The sequence below is a fragment of the Denticeps clupeoides genome, chromosome 6, assembly GCF_900700375.1.
Source record: "Denticeps clupeoides chromosome 6, fDenClu1.1, whole genome shotgun sequence".
Lineage (NCBI taxonomy): Eukaryota > Metazoa > Chordata > Actinopteri > Clupeiformes > Denticipitidae > Denticeps > Denticeps clupeoides.
This window is the reverse complement of record NC_041712.1, coordinates 18,992,007-19,010,492: the sequence shown is the minus strand read 5'-3', so window position 1 is coordinate 19,010,492 and position 18,486 is coordinate 18,992,007. Positions and strand designations below refer to the sequence as shown.

General features: G+C 41.3%; 1 protein-coding gene across 1 annotated transcript; it reads right to left on the bottom strand.

Moving 5' to 3' along the window:
* Positions 1–35: 35 nt before the first annotated feature.
* LOC114791883 (platelet-derived growth factor receptor beta-like) lies at positions 36–17,375 on the bottom strand. The gene is made up of 23 exons (XM_028982407.1): positions 16,999–17,375; positions 12,261–12,333; positions 11,894–12,175; positions 11,272–11,529; positions 10,911–11,041; positions 10,661–10,820; positions 8,244–8,427; positions 8,031–8,143; positions 7,723–7,846; positions 6,771–6,967; positions 6,512–6,606; positions 6,035–6,167; positions 5,376–5,480; positions 5,135–5,245; positions 4,879–5,012; positions 4,586–4,790; positions 4,129–4,238; positions 3,911–4,033; positions 3,278–3,389; positions 2,294–2,393; positions 1,626–1,731; positions 1,347–1,540; positions 36–1,246 (listed from the first exon to the last, which is right to left on the bottom strand). The coding sequence occupies exons 2-23, from the start codon at positions 12,304–12,306 to the stop codon at positions 979–981; spliced, it is 3,291 nt and encodes a 1,096-aa protein (XP_028838240.1). The 5' UTR covers positions 12,307–12,333; positions 16,999–17,375; the 3' UTR covers positions 36–978.
* Positions 17,376–18,486: the final 1,111 nt, after the last annotated feature.

The following is an 18,486-nucleotide window of genomic DNA, read 5'->3' as shown; positions in this document are numbered from 1 at the left end:
CCGGCTAAATTTTTTTACATTTAACCAGACAACTGTAATGAGGACAACTGAGTAAATATATTTATTGCTTACAAAATGTTTCCATTGTTATATAAAATATGCATAATATACACAAAGATAACATATCAAAGACATTTAGTAAGGCAGTTCAATACTTAATTGATAAGACTATTATTTTCAATACAAATTTCACATAGGAATGTGTATTTACATATCTTTTACCAAGCTTCAAAAGAGTATAAAATTTTACATGTAAAAACTCCCTATTCAGACCAAAATACTCCCAGATATTAGAAATTTTTCCATTCAAAAGATGATTGGAAATACAAAAGTTCTGTCTGTTATCCTACAAGCATCGTCTATACCAGTGCAACATCTCGCCTATGAAATTTAAATGAGGCACAACAACTACATATCACAACATATCAGCACATATTATCTCAACATCCACAAAGTACTAAATGTACAATTTATTTTTGCAAAATACTTATTTACAGAGAAGGCTTATGATTTATCACCTATGCTGTTTAATGATATTAAATGACAATGGAACACAAAAAATGGAATGTGTACATACACCGAATGTATAGCTAATGAAAAAATAAAGATATGATATGAAACCCAAAAGCCACCAGGGTTTCAGGCTTTTTTCATGTATGGTAATGTTTTCAGGTCAGCAGTGATGTCTGCTACATTCATTTCAAGCTGTAAATGAACACACACTTAGCTCACTAACCCACATCTTAAAAAAATGTGTAAAAAATGTATATAAACCTGTAAAATAAGTGTGCATAATATGAGCTTGTGCTGTAGTGTTATTATTTAATGTAATGCTGTGTAACTGGATAGTATACTTTATAAAGTACCCCGTGTGAAAATAATATCATGCATCACATATAATTTATAATGACCTTCACCACACTGCATGTTGTCACAATTTTTTGTTGAATTCACCAAGCTCACACTTCCCCCAGTATGTCACAGAAAACTTTCTTCTACTTCAGGTGTGCAGGAAGCCTTTGTCTGTTGTTCTTTTCCTGTGTCTGTCAGGCTGTCTGGAGCCTCAGCAGTGCAGGGGTCCTCAGTCTGCTCTTTAGCACCTTTAGGGGATGACCCTGCATCTTTTGGGGAATCTGGGACATCTCCAGGATCCTCTGTCTGTTCATCTTCTGGTCCCTTGTCTGCAGTGCTGATCTCTGGTAAACCCACAAAAGCTGTGCTGGTGTCATCATCAGGAGTCTGAGGGCTGGAAAGAGGAAGCAAATGGTCCATGTTTACTTTTCGGTTCATGCCATCTCTAAATGACTCAAAATCTACACCTGTAGGATCATTGAAGTTACACCCACCTGGAGTCCAGCTCGCATCCTCCATCTGTGTTTATATCGGGTATCGGAACAATGTATTCACTGAAGCACCCACCAGGTTCCCCTCCAACCTGATCACCAACAGAGCCACTGCTGCCAGGTGGAGTCAATGTGGGATTTCGGCCCACTGTAGGATGATCAATCTTCAGGAAATCTTCGTTCACTTGATTGTATTTCTGAGCCATTGTTGATAAAAGATCAGATTTACTGTATTTGTTGGTCACAGAAGTTGTGTAAAGCAGAATTTGGGTGATTCATTACCTTCTTGTAGTTGTCAGTTAGCATGTTACCAAATGAATGCACTAGAAGGGAGAATGGTGGCCTCTTCATGAACTTCTCATCCCAGCATTTGGACATGATCTCATATCTGGCAGGTAAAAGTGTTAATTGTGATCAATTTTATAAAAAAACAATTTTGAAAACCAACCAAATAAAGTAATTTCTATTAGAAACTGTATGGCAGCCACTAGGTTTCTAAAATATGATGAAAGTATTTTTCTTTTTCTTTTATTGAACCTATAATGATCAGTATTCATTATGATTCTTTTGAACATAGGAAATGGTACCCCCTCAAAATGAGAAAAATTTGCCTCCAGAACAAGTTAAATGGTATCATCAAAACTATGACAAATACAAGTGTGGAAAAGAGATGGGGATGGGGCTGAGATGGTCATTTGGTAAGGTTAAAACACCAATTCTTTATTTCAAAAAATTAAGTAAGACTACAATAATACATAGAAATCTAAGCATTAATATTAGGTTAATATTAAATATAAACAAATTAAGACATCTAGGGTTGCCTTCTGATTTTTTCACAAATTGGCACATAAGTGTAGGCATCTGGCAATTTGTGCTCGATAAGCTGTTTTGTTGGCATTTTGTGCTTGATAAACTTAATGGCCTTTCAGTGACTATTTACTGGGCCTTACATTTCTTCTGCAGCGTGAGCAGGTCTACTCATCCTGTAGCCTCTCTTCAGGGCATTGTAGAACTGCTCGTTCATGGGGATGTCCGGATAAGGTGTGCCTCCTAATGTAAAACATAAGCACACAAGGAATTGCCTACCTACACAATATTAAACACATCCATGCATGCTTTGTGTCCACGAAGAACCCTAACAAAAACACTGGAGTTTGTAAAAAATACAAAACCTTAAGTGTAAAAATAGGAAAACACAGAACAGAAACTCAGAATAAAGCAGAAGCTAGGAGTATGCAGCTTATCACACACAAACAGGAAAACGGAAGTCAAAATATTGGATTTATTTTTCACAATTGACCAGCTGTCTACCTGTCACCTACAGGTAGAACAGATTTGTGAACATCTGACCTTTTAACACCCCACAATAAAGTTGTTTTGAAATATAATTCCTAGCAATAACATTTGTTAGGACAAGAAAGTATACTACCTACTACCTAGATACACTCCTACACGCTCTCTCAGATCGGCAAACGAAAGGAGACTAAAAATTCCTTCACGGGGTCTCCGATTCCAATCATGTCTGTTCTCTGTTGTTGTCCCTGGCTGGTGGAACAACCTGCCCTCCTCCACACGACTAGCCGAGACTATCACCACTTTTAAGAAGAAGGTGAAAACCCTCTTATTCCAAAAATATTACAGACAAATTTAACACATACACATGCATACACATTGAACAAACAAATACAAAATGTATAAATACATTATAATTTTTCTTAGTCTAGCACCCAACACTCTCCAAGCATGCTCTTCAATGACAATATTCTATAGAAATCGAACGAGAATTGCTGGTGTCTTCCCATTGTAAGTCGCTTTGGATAAAAGCGTCTGCCAAATAAAGTAAAGTAAAGTAAAGTAAAGTATTTTCATATTAAGAAACAGTAGAAATGTGTCACAGAGAGTTTTGTATATTACTACTAATTTACATTATGTACCAAATGTGAAGATTTCCCAGAGCAGAATCCCAAAAGACCACACATCGCTGAGGCTGGTGTATAAATTCTGGAAGATTGTCTCTGGCGCCATCCATTTGAGGGGCAGGAATGTCTGTAAAGCCGAAGGGAAAAAGACAAAGACGTAGCCTGGCGTGCACAGAAAAAAATGCATCTGTTTTGGATGTAGCCATATTGGCTAGCGTGATTCCGCACGTATGCAATAATGACAGAAGCCCAGTGTTTTCACATCCTCCTTATCCAACACCAGAAAAACCAAAACCATGAAAACCTCAGTGGAAAGTGAATCTGCAGGCCAGACCTCTTATAGCTCACCACATTTTTGGCATCAACAGCCTGAGGTGAAGCCATTTAAACACCCCAAAGCTATAAATGTCCATTACCAGGCCTAACAAGTCGCAGCCCTTGTTAATGTAACAGTGACTCTCCTTTCACAGACTAATTGACTCTACAGAGGAAGAGACTGCGATGTGGACGTGCTACCCAAGGCAGTAGCTCATTTGCATCCGCCATTTGCAAGCTTATTTGCCTAGATATTTATATTGTAGAATAGTCTGGGCTAACAGCGGAGACAGTGAAGGCCATAAAAGCGCCATGCCGGGTCTGGCTACTCACGCTGCCTTTGGAGATGTAGTTGGAGTCGTTCACAACATCTCTTGCCAGGCCAAAATCACAGATTTTCACGAGCTTTCCCTCACAGACCAGCACATTCCTGGCAGCCAGGTCACGGTGAATGCACTGCAGATGAACGGGTAAAGAACGTAAATGTCGCTCAGATAGGACCACCGCAGATAGAGGGGCAATGACCTAGTGCAGGGATATATACGGAGTACATTTTTTGATGCCAGGAAGTCCATGCCCATGGCCACTTGGAATCCGAAGCCCACCAGGTCCATGTAAGTCAGGATAGGCGAATCGCTGATTGTCAGAGCTTTATCTTGACCTGTGAGGGGTGAGACTAGAGCTTTGAGGTTAGAACACAAATGAACAATTCCGCGTCCTTTTGAATCGCCTTGTGCTGTGTCTCCTGCTGGCTTAGCTACAACAGACCATTGTTTATGTTCAAGTTCTGCAAAGCGTGACACCCAGCCACTTGCATGTCAGAAGCAAAAACTGCAGATTTAAGCTTCTCACCTCGGGTCAGCGATGTTGTATTTCAAAATCAGACTGAGGCGGGGGGGATCTGCCTGCCATCTGTTCAACATGTGTGTTGAAATGTACCCAAGCGCTTGCTCTTCTCTATTTGTAAATTGCGGTTTGCTCCCCCAATATGTTTCTGAGAACATTGGCATTTACCTGAACATTGATAATTGTCCTGCTGGTAGGCCGGTTCATACATGGCAGGCTCGATGTCTGCGTATTTAATGTCGTCGCTCAGCTCTTGCATTGGGACGTATTCCAGCGAGTTCTCTTTGGTCATGTCCATGTATCCACCGTCAGACTCACTGTCAAACAGAATATTGTACATTAGGGTGGACTCCTTCAAGCAGATTTTTTTTATTTATTTCTTTTTATTTAATTTTTATAATTATATTTTTAAAAATTCTAATGTGGCCTTGCCTTTTTCCTTGAGCATTACCAGTGCTCTCCGTGCCTTCCCGGCTCATCTCCCTCCGGTTCTTGTCAGCGTAGTACTGCAGAAATGTGTGTTTGTTACGATGAAGGTAGTCCACCAGGTCGCCGTAGCGACAGAACTCAGTTACAAGATATATGGGGCCTTTAATAAAACCAAAAATAAAATAAAACAAAAACATGCAAAAAATGTTACTTACAAGATTTAACAAATTAAGAATATCTTTCATTAAAACAATTTCCATAAAAATGTGTATTTTGCTCCACCTCGCTTCGTGCACGCCCCCAGCAGATTTACTATGTTCAGATGGGGCCCCAGGTGACTCATAATCTTCAGCTCGGAGATGAGGGCCTGAGTCTCACTTCTCCTTGCAGTGGCTGCAAGTTTGACAGGAAAAAAAAAAAAAAACAGGAAGAGGCAACCTATTACACACATGTTCACTCGCTGTCGTATGCTGACCATGTCACGTATAGATTAACATCATGTCAACTGGTAAACATCACCCACACTTCAGCATCTTCACTGCGACCTTGGTGGTGGACTGTGAGTGGCCCAGGCCATAGGCTGTAGCCTCCACAACTCTACCGAAAGCTCCTGAGCCCAGAGTGTGGCCTGAAACAACATTTGCACATTTACAAAGAGGAATTGAATAATCCAGTTTTCATGTTTTTACTACTGCTCCCATCATTAAAAAAGAAATGTTTCTAGATAATCGGCAACTTTGACATTGGTCCACAAAGATTGAATTAGTTCATCCATTTATGATGAGTCCAAAAATTTTATCTGCATTTTGGGTTGCATCGTGATCTGTGTATGACAATAAACTTGATCTTAACCCATGACAGTGTGTGTGTGTGCCAAATTTGAAGAGATTACCTTGCGGTAAAAAAAAATCCCATTCTGATTTGTTCTGGATTTGAAAGAATTGAGTTATTATGTTCACAAAAACTCGATGTGCATAAGGTGACAAAAAGACCTTGGCCTTTTACCACTCAAGTGAACTTGTGTCCAAGTGAACTTTCACACTAAATTCCCTCCAGGTCTTCATACATCACATTTAGAATGGTGAGTGATGGATGAAGAAATAACCCAACACATGAAGGCTCCAGGTTCAAGGCATAAAAAACTGGCATGATGGTTAATTCCAAAAACAAAGGTTTTCTCACCCAGTACTAAGCTGTCACGGGGGACCTCCCATACTGAGTCATAGGGCAGATGCATAGGGTCCACATAAGTGTATTCATGGCCATCAGAGCTTACTGACTCAATCACCTTCCACCGGATCTCATACCGAGGTTTCTGGGTAAATAAGAGACGTGTTCAGTTTTATGGAAATCATTAGAAATTGTCATATACTGACTTTTTGGGGTGCTACAGTTCTGTGTTCCAGACCGGAGTTTCATGTTTATTCCTTGATTGTTTTATTGTATGCGTCTGTTTGTTGGCATATGTCTCTTGTGTCTTGTTTTTATTAAATAATTTCTTTCCGTCTTGGTTAAAACCTCAGCTTTTTTTCTTTACTAAAGAATGCAGAATCGTAACAAAGCGGCTTTTAAAAATTGAGTTTGAGTATCTGACTGTGTTCAAGCCAACTTTTTAGACTTCAAATCATCATGCCAGGCATACTGAAGTCCTGTAATCACCTTTCTCCACACAGCAATCAGAATGATGAGGAAAATAACAGCAATGACCACCAGGGCTAACACAGCAGCCAACACAGCCACCTGCGAGAACAAAGCTGAAGACACAGCATCAGTTTCCACCGGTCAGTTCAGAAACGGTCAGTTGCTTACTACAACTTCAGACCATAATGCATCTGGAGTGTCAGAAGTGTCAGTAAATGATATTATTTTAATCCTAACTGAGTGAGTAATAGTGCATAACTAGTTCGCAAATACGTACAGTTGGATACTAGTTTGATGTCCCATGCTCTCCGGCCTCGCTCGTTGTGAGCCTCACAGCGCACCGATGTGACGCGGCCCAGCCTCTGGAGGATCAGCAGGCTGCGAACTCGACCCGCGCTGCTGACGTTGGTCTGCAATTCAACATCTCTGGCCTCAGGAGACAGAGGTTTCCAGGCTACAGATTTATTACTGCACCTTCAAATAATAATTGTGGACAAATTAAACCCAGCGAGACGTGAGAAAACTCAGAGTTGATCATGTTCTGGGTCTATGTATTCTTTGTTGTATGAATGTTTCTTGCTTGCATTTTAGAGCCTTTTGGTTTGAAATTCCAGGTCACCTGACACGGATCTCTGCGTGTTATTCATTCTACGTAAAAACCCATGTGCCTTTTTTTGTTGTTGAGAGGTCTATCTTGGTGCTTCAGCAGTGTGGGTCATAGTTGAGCTTGTGTTGAAATTTTACTCTGTTTAGTCTGTGTTTGAGTCCTCCGTTTCCTGACAAACAGGACATTTGTAAAATTCATCAACAAAAGATAAGGACTCTTCTTGTTATAAACATTTAAACAAAATGAAGTATGTCTCCAAATTGATATCACACCTTGGGAAAATAAACTTTTTATTAATATTGATTTTGTTGATCTTAACTGTTCTCTCCAAGAGTCTTTCATGGCTGTTGTCCATATACTGCAGTGCCCTCTTCTGGTTTAACAAAGCATTTCTTTTACTAAATCACAAGCCTTACAGACTTCACGCCACTTGTTCTATAGGTAGGTCCAACATAAAACAGTATTTAAACGTCCATTATGTTTTAAACTACTTTTATTGCTGGATGTGATGTAAACTAAATAAAGACATTTTATGGTTGAGTTTGTTCCGCAGAAAGAACAAAAACGCAAAGTACTTAATACAATTTTCCCTTAATAAAGTCCCCAATGGCCATCGTCTTACTTCTGCAGACTCTCACAGCTGTACCAGTGGACGCTGGGGGATGGGACTCCTTCTGCCACACACAGCACTCCATGTCCTCTGTCCATGTGGATGTCGGTCAGTTCTATGATCCGGGGGGGGTGCTGGCAGACCAAAAGGTTTCATTTTAACTAGCAGGAATTAATTGTTCATTCCAAGAAACACCAGCAGATGTTATGCCTGAAAATTTCACCTTTTAATTCCAAATGCATTTTTCCATAGATGTTCAATAGGCTGTTCTGTAAGCCTAAGGCACAAGATGGTAATTTGATTCATTTTTAACTCACCATTGATTTGGAGGTTAAAGGTCACTTCCTTGGCATCATCCTCATTATAAACTTGTACTGTATAGAAGCCCTTCTGTTCTGTTCTGATGCGCACCAGAGTTAAAACGCTAAAATATCTGTGCAAAGAGATCACAGAGATTTTAGATGGATTGCGTCAGTTCAGTGTGCATAATTTATTTCTCTAGTGAACACAGCATATGTATTATGTGATAGTACCTGGTTTCATGAATTCTTCTCGTCTGAACTGTGACTGTGTCACCCGTCAGATTGTTGCCGTCTTTTGTCCAGACCACCTTTGGAGCAGGATAGGCTTCTATTGGCACCCGGAGCTCAACGGTTTCATGCAGATGTGCAGAAATGTTCATTTCAGAATAAGAATCCAGCTCCACAAAGCCTCTCTCTGCAGAGACAAAACCTTCAGGTATGCTCGAATTTCATTTTAACAAAGTAATTCAGCATGAAAATATTATTTTCATCTCAAGCAATATAACTTCTCACTATTACATTTTAAGCAATGAAATGAAAGTAATGTGAAAAATGTGTCTGCTGCATTTAACTCTTCACTTCACATCACCTGGGAGCAGTGGGCTGCTATGAAAGGAGCATGGATATTAGTGTCTAGGGATGGTACCTTGATCAAGGGGACCTCAGGGGCACCTTGGCGGTTCAGGATCGGAATCCACAAACTTTCTGTTACAAACCCACCCACTAGGCCACCACTGCCCCCATACTAATACACTATATCTACAGCTGTGGCCAAAGGTTGTGAGAATGCCAAAAACACTGGTTTTCACAAAGTTTGCTGCTTCATTGTTTTTAGATCTTTTTGTCAGGTGTTTCAGTGGGGTACTGAAGTATAATTACAAGCATTTTATACGTATCAAAGGCTTTCATTGACAATTAAATGAAGTTTATGCAAAGAGTCAATATTTGCAGGGTTGGCCCAACCTGTGAGCCAAATCCTGACTGGTGGCAACCCATTCCTTCATAATCAGTTCTTGGAGATTGCCAGAAATTGTGGGGTATTGTTTGTCCACCCACCTTTTGAGGTTTGACCACAAGTTCTCAATTGGATAAAGGTCCAGGGAGTATTCCTGGCCATGGAACCAAAATTTCAATGTTTTGTTTCCCAAGCCACTTATGATTTCGACCTTTTGGCACAGTGCTCCATCATGATGGAAAAGGGATTGTTCTTCACTAAACTGCTCTTGGATGGTTGGTAGAAGTTGCAGTTGCAGGATGTTTTTGTACCATTCTTTATTAATGGATGAGTTCTTAGGGAAAATTGTGAGTGAGCCCACTTCCTTGGATGAGAAGAAGCCCCCCACATGAATGCTCTCAGGATGCTTTACTATTGGCATGAGACAGGACTGAAAAAATTAGATTTTCTTCTCCGGACAATCATTTTCCCAGATGCCCCAAACAGTCGGTAAAGGGCTTCATCAGAGAAAAGGACTTTACCCCAGTCCTTTTTGCATAATATCAGCCTGTCCTTGATGTTTTTCTTGGAGAGAAGTGGCTTCTTTTCTGCACCAGGCCATCCTCCAAAAGTCTTCACCTCACTGTGCATGCAGATGCACTCACACCTTCCTGCTGCCATTCCTGAGCAACTCTGCACTGGTGACGCCCAATCCTGCAGCTGAATCATGGCGCTTGCTGGACTTTCTTGAGCATTCTGAAGCCTTCTTCACAACACTTCTCTCCTGAATGTTTTTGATGATCAGATAAATGGTTGGTTTATGTGCAATCTTAGTAGCAGCAATATACTTGCCTGTGAAGCCCTTTTTATACAACCCAATGATGACTGCACATGTTTTCTTGTAGGTAACCATGGTTAACAGAGGAAGAACAAGCATTACCCTCCTTTTATTCTAACTCAATTAGCATGACAGAATGATCTCCAGTCTTGTGCTCCTCAACACTCTCATTTGTGTTAACAAGAAGCTTACTGATTTGATCTCAGCAGCTCCTTTTGTGGCAGGGCTGAAATGCAGTTTTTGGGATAAAGTTCATTTTCATGGCAAAGAGTTTGCAATTAATCTGATCACTCTTTACTATATAATGTAGTATATGTAAATTGCCATAATAAAAAAAATAAGCAGCAAAAAGAGTATTTGTGTCATTCTCATTTGTGTCATTTGTGTCAAAACATTTGGCCTTGACTGTACATTATACCATGTGATCATTGGTTGATTGAAATGAAATGAAAGAAAGTAAGTGAAGTGATTGTCATTGTGAAACACTGCAGCACAGCACACTGTGACACAACGAAATGTGTCCACTGCTTTTAACCTTCCCCCTTGGTGAGCAGTGCGCAGCCATGATAGGCACCCGGGGAGCAGTGTGTGGGGACGGTACTTTGCTCAGTGGCACCTGTGGTTCGGGATTTGAAATGAATCGAATTCAAACTAAAACTGGATTGGTCCGCTTCCTTACCCGCTGGGCCATCTACTGCCCCATTGCATCCACTGTTAATTATAACATTATATGGAGTCTGGGAGGAGCTGAGTGTTAGGGTTTGTGTGTTTAGGATTTAGTGTAGATCTGCAAAGTGAGATTCTTTTGAAGGCCATAGATCCCACTTCATTTCTTGTGTTAAGGAACAGCAGAAAAGATGACCTTTTTTTACTAACCTAGTACAGTGATTGTGACATTATCCATAGCAGTGTGGCCCTCCATAGTATCCCTGACACGGCAAGCATAGAGCCCCGAGTCTAGCAAGGTTGTGCTGGAGATGTTCAGGAAGGAGCGCACACTGTCTCCTTTAAAATCTGTCAATTTCTCCAGGTTTTTCTGATGAGAAATATTAAACCATTTCTTATTAATTCATGTTCTTAATCTTAGAGTGGTATACAAACAAGCAAACCCGATATCCTCACCCACCTCTAGTCGAGGGTATTCCCAGTCAAAGTACACAATCTCTGCCCCTCTGACTGTGCAGTTCACCACCAGGGATTCACCCTGCTTCAGAACTGTCTTGGAGACAGTCATATAAACTTTCATACTGCGTGGAGCTAAAAGAAGTCATTTAAAATGATCATCAGTGTTTTACCATGTGCACTTTCCAATTCCTTATCGCACCATCTTGACGAGAATATGCACAGGCCTTGTTATTATAATTCTATCCAAAAAATGCTGCTAATTTCAAGAATGTTGTAGTAACTGTACTGGAATTGACTGTATAATTTATAATAACTGAACCAGCAATGATGCCACAATGAACTCCTCAAACAGCAATACTAACCTATGACGCTGTAAACATAGAACACTTGGGACTCTTTCTCCTGACCTCCCAGGGTTCCTTTACAGACGTAGGAGGTATCGTTTAGTATGGCCCTGAAGCCCTCGCCAGGCCGGTACTTCCCTGGCACGACTGTCTGGCTGCTTTTCTCATAAAGAGTCACGCTGATGTGGGGATCGGTGGCCACACAGGGAATGGTGTCCTCTTCAGACTCCTTCATCACCAGTGGGGCACTCACAGTCACAAACCACACCTCAGGGTCTGGAAAAGGAAAAGAGAGCGGTGCCCAGGTGCTGCTGAAGGTAGTGGACACAGTAGGGCATGGTTTTGTTTCGTTTTTATGTGTATTACCTATTATCTAGCAAAAACATGATGGCTGAAATTTTTGTGGGAACTAGTTCAAAAATGTTACACCATGGTCATCAGACGACCCAGGTTCAAACTCAACTTGCTACCATTGTGTCCCTAATCAAGACACTTAACCCTGGGTGTCTCCAGACAGGACTGTCCCTATAACTCCTTATTGTAAATCACTCTGGATAAAGGTGTCTGACAACGGTTGTAAATGCACATGCCGTTCACTCTATACATCTGCTCTCACCCCTGACCATAGCAGTAAACCCACCTGGAACAAATACAGAGATCGCCTTGCTCTCGTATGAAATGGGCTCCTCACACACGTAACTTCCTGTGTGCTTCCAGGTCACGTTGGTCAGACTGAGCACACTTGTGGCCCTGCGGTTGTCGACGCTGATCCCTTCCGGGATGGGGTCATGGGGTATTTTCCAGGTGACGTCGCTCCAGCCAGAACACATCAGGGTCAAGGAGGAGTTAGCAGCCAGAATGACCTCTGTGTTGCCAGGGGTGATTTCAAGGCTCCGCCCACCTTGGCAGAATATGACGAGAACTGCAGACATAAGATAACGACATTGTTGAGAAAAAGATTTAGTTGTTGTTGTTGCCATGAAAGGATTGTTTTGTATGTTTTTTACCTCCAAAGGTGAACAAGAAAGCCGAAGTCTTTTTACAGATCTCCATTTTTTGATGAAATCTATGGATGCCGTCCTAAAATCACAACAACTGCAGTTAATTTAACATTCTAAAAATAATGAATGTGTGGCGAAGAAGAGTTCCTGCACAAAAACTCAAAAAGCCAAATGATTCCAGAACAACAGGATTCTGCGGTCCTCTGTGGTTGCTTAGTTAAGCTTTGTATGGAATTCAGAGCAAAGTTCCCCAGATAGGGCCCTTTGAATTACATGAATTGACGGTGTGCTGTGATTTTAAAGAGGTTTTAATGGGGGTGGGGGATGGAGCACCCCAGGCCTGGAAGCCATTAAAGTTCAGATCAAAGGGTAGAACACAAATTCTGACTAGAGAAAGGCGGGAAGAGAGAATTCAGAGGAATCTTTTGAAAGAAAAAAAAAAAATCTCACAAGCAAACTGTCCAACAATAGCAAGGCATCTGGAGCAGTGAGACACGTTCCAGCTGGAGGTCTCCTTTAGCATTCCTAACACAGAGTCCCGACAATTAGTGCCTGACTTCATTCTGCCAGAGATCCCCGTCCGAGCACAACAGTAAACGTCTCACAGACGCTGTGGTGATTTGGACCAGGTCCAGGCAGCCCCTGTGAAAGTGGTGTCCATTCAGATGAGCGATTAACAAATTATGCTAGTCTGGTTTTGTCTGGCCTACCCAAAACATTGGAACAAAAGTAAAACTTATGATCCTGCTGCTAGGACCCTGACGTGCAACACAATGATGAAATATATACCATAATCTCCCATATGACCCCAGAAGGGGTTATTTATTATAGATTTATTTTCATAGGTTTGTCTTTTAATGCCTCACCCATTATTTAAATAATCATCAATAATCAGCAAAAATACAAAAATGTGGTGATGGCTGATTACTTGCATGAATGTATTCAGCAATGTGTTCTATTTAACAGAATATAAAATATAATTTTTATGTAATCAGAATACTTTTAGAATACATTTAAAAATACCATTATGAAACGCATGTGTATTTGTTTATTTTTCATTAACTATACTTCTGTTTTTTGATCTTGTGTAACTATTTGCATATCAGCATCAATATGAATATTATTTGTTGTTTACTGTTGTTTCAGTATGAGAAACTGTTTATTTTTATAGCCAGGGTATTTTTTTGTTTTATATAAAATGTAGCAATATTCCAAATGTCATCTTGTAGAATGTAATGCTGTAATGCTGTACTTTATTTATTAAATTCTGAATTTATTAAAATCATTGTTACATGTACTGCAGTACAGTTAAGTTGCTGGGTATTTTGGCCACATGCGAGAAGAGGTGCCTAGCAGGCCTAGTGCCTTGTTTAAAAAATTCTGAAAATTAAGGTTTTACAGGTGTCCAGTGTCCAGAATATTGCTTCCAGAATTAGCATAGGACTTAAACTAGTACTCTGCGGTCTCCCAGGTCCAATTTTAGTTGGAAAATGTAAACGTAATCCAGAATTTTCTGCCATATTTTTTGTCTGAGTAAAACACAGACTAAGGAGCCAACAGGTTACTGAGCCAAAGATGTCAGGGACGCAGTCCAAGCGTTTATGAAAGCGAGAAAGCGCATGAAGGACCAGAGTTCCAGCAGACAAAACTTTCACCGTCTTCAATGCAGTGTGACTGGCTTATTAATCTACCACTGGCTTCCCATCTTAATGCTTCACTGGAGATTTATTTGTCTCTACTGCATTGCTCCTTTTCTCCATGGAGAGGAACAAGAAGCCTGACAGGTATAGGGTCAATGGATGTCCTATCAAATGCTTGCAATTTTCAGTTCTTGGTCTGTTGTCGCAGATACCATATTATCTATGTAAATAGCAACACCCCATGCTTACAATAAAAAAAAATGTTTACTGAGAAAGCACATAAGGATTCAGAGCCTTTGCCATGGATCTCAAAACTGTACTCATCATCCTTGAGATGTTTCTGCAGCTTAATTGGAGTCCACCTGTGGAAAAAAACAGTTGATTGGGCCTGGTTTGGAAAGGCACACACAGTCCCACAGTTAGAGCACGAGCCAAACATGAAGGAATTGGACAGACAATTCAATGGAAATCTCTGTAGACCTCCGAGACGTGGAAGAAGTGCAAAACCACCAGGAGCTGACTGGCCACATAAACTGAGCCTGTGTGGCTAAGTGGCCAGACTCTTTAGTAAAAGGCATATGGCACCAAAGGAGCAAGGCACCTGAAGGACTCTGAGACCATAAGAAACAAAATTCTCTGGTCTGATGAGACAAAGATTGAACTCTTTGGTGTGAATGCCAGGTGTTGTGTGTGGAGGAAACCAGGCATTGTTCATCAACAGGTCAATACCATTCCTACAGTGCAGCATGGCGGTGGCAGCATCATGCTGTGGAGATGTTTTTTATCATCAGGAACTGGGACACTAGTCAGGATAAAGGAAAAGATGACTGCAGCAATATACAGAGACATCCAGGGTTAAAACCTGCTCCAGAGTGCTCTTGAATTCAGACTGGGGCTACAGTTCATCTTTTGGCAGGACAATGACCCGAAACACATAGTCAAGATATCAAAGGAGGCTTCAGGACAACTCAATCTGGGAATGTCCTTAAGTGGCCCACACTTGAATCAGATTGAACATCTATGAGATCTTAAAATAGCTGTGCACCGACACTTCCCATCCAACCTGATGGAGCTTGAGAAGTGCTGCAAAGAGGAATGGATGAAACTGGCCAAGTATTGGTGTGCAGTGTTGCCAAAGGTATTGTATTGAACAAAGGCTGTGAATACTTATGTACATGTGATTTGCCAAAACTTTTTGGGGGGTAAAGAGAGACATTAAGAGTGATACTTAAAATGAGTTTATAAAACAAGAGTCATGTCCTCTTTAACTCTACTACATGGTTTCTTCATCTGAGCATGGAGAGGAGGTTCCCATACCCTCAGCGGGTCAACGGATTTGTTTGTAAATCGGGAATGTTTAGGTTTTCCATGGGAAAAGGCTCAGTGCAGACGTGGTGTCACAGTGGAGGCGGCTGTGCTGCGGCGATGAGTCAGAAAGTGTGGAGGAGTGAGTGAGTGAGTGAGGGACTGAATGAACGAGTGACTCGGACCACTGTCATCACCGCTCACAGTCAGCAGAACAAGCCTCGCTCCCCTCACTCCCGCATCGGCATGTTCAGCCACCCGATGACTCAGAGGGGACTTTCTTTTAGGACTAAAATACTTCCAATAATGACTTTCCCGAACTCTCACCACATGCTGTGGTGTCCTGAGACAGTCCTGTCCTGAATTCTTGTCGATTGCCTGGGTCACGTTTTTTTGGAATTATATAAGAATATAGACAGAGGGAATTGTCACTGTCACTGATATATATATATATATATATATATATATTTTTTTTTTTTATTAAAACATGACTCAGCCAGAGGCATCACAAATTAGTGTTACGCACTATGAACTAATAAAGAAATCATAGAGACTTTGAGTAAGTTTTACTTCATATTTATTAGGCCGTTAGTTACAAACTGTTCTTGTTTTCATTTTTAGTTGTGATAAGTAGGCAAAAGGATATCTGTACAGTATACATATTTGCATGTAATTGCCATTTCCGATACATTCTGAAAGTGAACTTTAATCTGCATGGTACAGAGTGACAACATTGGGTTTGGGAGGGAGCGTTCTTGGAGAAGCTCACAGTAATGAGGGTGTAAGGTTTGTGCTGGATTCCAGTTAATATGGTGTCAGACGAGTTTGTCTTTAAGTTAGCGTGGATTCACATTCCTTTAATAATTAGTTAGTAAATGGTATTCCATCATATTCAGCACCATCTACCAGTGTTGAGATTTTTTTTATTCGAGCCAATATTAAACATTTCACTTTAATTCATTAGTTAAATTAAGTGTCATTCAATAGTCAATACATTTCATAAGCATTACCCAAATGTACTTTTGGTGAAGTAGCTTCATCTTAAATTGAAAAAAAAATCCAACATTCAACTTTTCACCCCCCCAAAATGAACTGGGACTCCCAATTTCCACTTTTGAGCTGATTGGAGTGTTTAGCAACATCTAAGCTGTATTCATGACTTTCTGATAAATGGGGGTACTAATGTAAGGTGACACAAATGCCAACTTCCCTCAGCCATCCATCTACATGAAGAAAGAATGCACAAACCAGAGGAACTGTAATGGCTAACACTCTTTTTCCATATTAATTTCTGCGGTGGGCATGTTCATTGTGTTCTATGGCTGACGTCTGGGTAAACAACTGAAGTTGAATCCCTCCCAGCCTGCTATTGCAATTAAGGCTTACCCAGGATTTAATAAGGACACTGTACGTATCCATCACCAAAACACCCCCACATTTCTGTTGTCTTATGATATGAACCGAGGTTGCAATCGCCGACCAATGCAATCTCATCCCAACACAGCCACCCTCAGCATGCTGTTTTGAAACTGGAGAACAGGAAACTGGTCTCCCCTGCAGTGGCTAAAAGTCTGGTGGATCGTGTGGGCTGCACTCCATGTGTGACCAGTGGACATGTTCAGTCCGAGACCTGCTCACTTGTTGCGTTTTGTTGCTTTGCTTTATGCATTTAGTTCAAAGCTTTTCAAGCTGTGCCACAAAATTTTTTTCACCCCACTGTTTGACCCCAGTGTAACGAAGCTTGTGCATTTATGGCAAAATTCCAGGTAAAATATTTGCATGCTCAAAGCATCTCTTACCTCAGAGTAATGAAGAGGAGGCTTCAGTACCTGGGCGCCAGTGTCACCGCTGCTCCTTCTGAGGGGACCTGTACACCCCCGTCCTGTGCGGTAGTGAGGAAAACACCTGAATCCTGCAAAAGTGCTCAGGGGACGGCCGCTGCTTTACTCATTTTCATTCCTGTTGGAGCCGCGCGACAGTCCGGCGCTCTGTCTGCACCGCATTCCTCGCAGCAGAGGCCGGAGCAGGGTGCAGGAACGGCCTATTGTCCCTCTGCGGGGACAAACGCAAGGCTCCGGCCCTCGAGTTCAGTTCGGGTGGACGCGGAGGAACCTGGGGCCGAGTCTCTTTCTCTCAGAATCTGTTGCTTCTCTGAGCAGAGAGGAGGAGGAGGGTAAAAAAAAAAAAAAAAAAACTCTCCCGCTCAGTGACTGCCTCCGTCTGTTTTCAATCTTGGCTTTTCCCCCCTCTTTTTCCTTCCCCGGCTCAGGATGTGAGTGGATGGCCAGAAAATTCATGCCTCTCGCCAGCAGCTGAGTTAGGGCTTTCTATTTTTTTTTTGTGGGATTGTTCTGGCGAAGAAAGGGGCAGAACCAGGAGGAGAAACAGAGAGGAGGAGAAACAAGAACTGGTACAGATGAGAGAGGACAAAATAGACCAAAATGGACCCTATAAAAACATTTCTCTATCTTAGTGTGTGTGGGTGTGTGTATGTGTATAAGCATATTTGAACCCATGTGTGTATGTTTTCATGGGAGTGTGACACTACTCCTATCTTAGTGAGGACTAAATGTTCGAACAAAAAAGACAAATAAAATAAAATTCCAATAGAACCGGGGACATTGTTTGAGGACATAATTACAAAAAGATAACAGATTTGTGGTAAGGTTGGGTTCAGAGCTGGATTCATTTTATTACACAGTGGAAGGTAGATGTTTAAAATTCGCATGTTATATTTTTATTACCATATGTCCTCAAAAAGAAAGTGTGTGTGTGTGTGTGTGTGTGTGTGTGTGTGTGTGCATGTGTTGGCTTTATGAGGTCTTCAGAATTAGCCTCCAGCTACAGAATGGCGCCATATGGATGGAGAAGCAGCGTGTGAGGAACACTGAGGTCGTGTTTGGCTGCATGTCAGCACCTGGATGCTCCACTCTTTTCATGGGGGTGTCTCTCTGTCTGAAACCAGAAAAATGGTGGCAGAAGAACCTCTCCTGACCTCCCTTCAGCAGTGGTCGATATGGGTGAAAAACTAAAATATTTGCTGCCAGAAGCCATCAGCCATTTAGTTTAGAATTGCCCATGATTTTAGAAAATCTTTAATTCAATGAAACAGTGCATGTTTCCAACAAAACTGAAAATGCCCCAGTACAAAATAAATGTGTTCCTTTTATTACATGAGATAATAAAATTAAAGCAGGGGGTGGAGCCACAGGAATGCGATCCTTTCACATGCCTCTTTCGCCTTTCTTTTTACCTCTAAACTGTGTTAGCAGAGCCAAGTCATTGTT

What these genes read in the sequence shown, in the direction of transcription:
- LOC114791883 (XM_028982407.1), bottom strand. Translation starts at nt 12,306, where the DNA reads ATGGAGATCTGTAAAAAGACTTCGGCTTTCTTGTTCACCTTTGGAG. An exon ending in TGATTGCTGTGTGGAGAAAG is followed by an intron (nt 6,168 to 6,511) that starts GTGATTACAGGA and finishes TTATTTACCCAG; the next exon opens with AAACCTCGGTATGAGATCCG. An exon ending in TTATCAATGTTCAGGTAAAT is followed by an intron (nt 4,239 to 4,585) that starts GCCAATGTTCTC and finishes CACCCCTCACAG; the next exon opens with GTCAAGATAAAGCTCTGACA.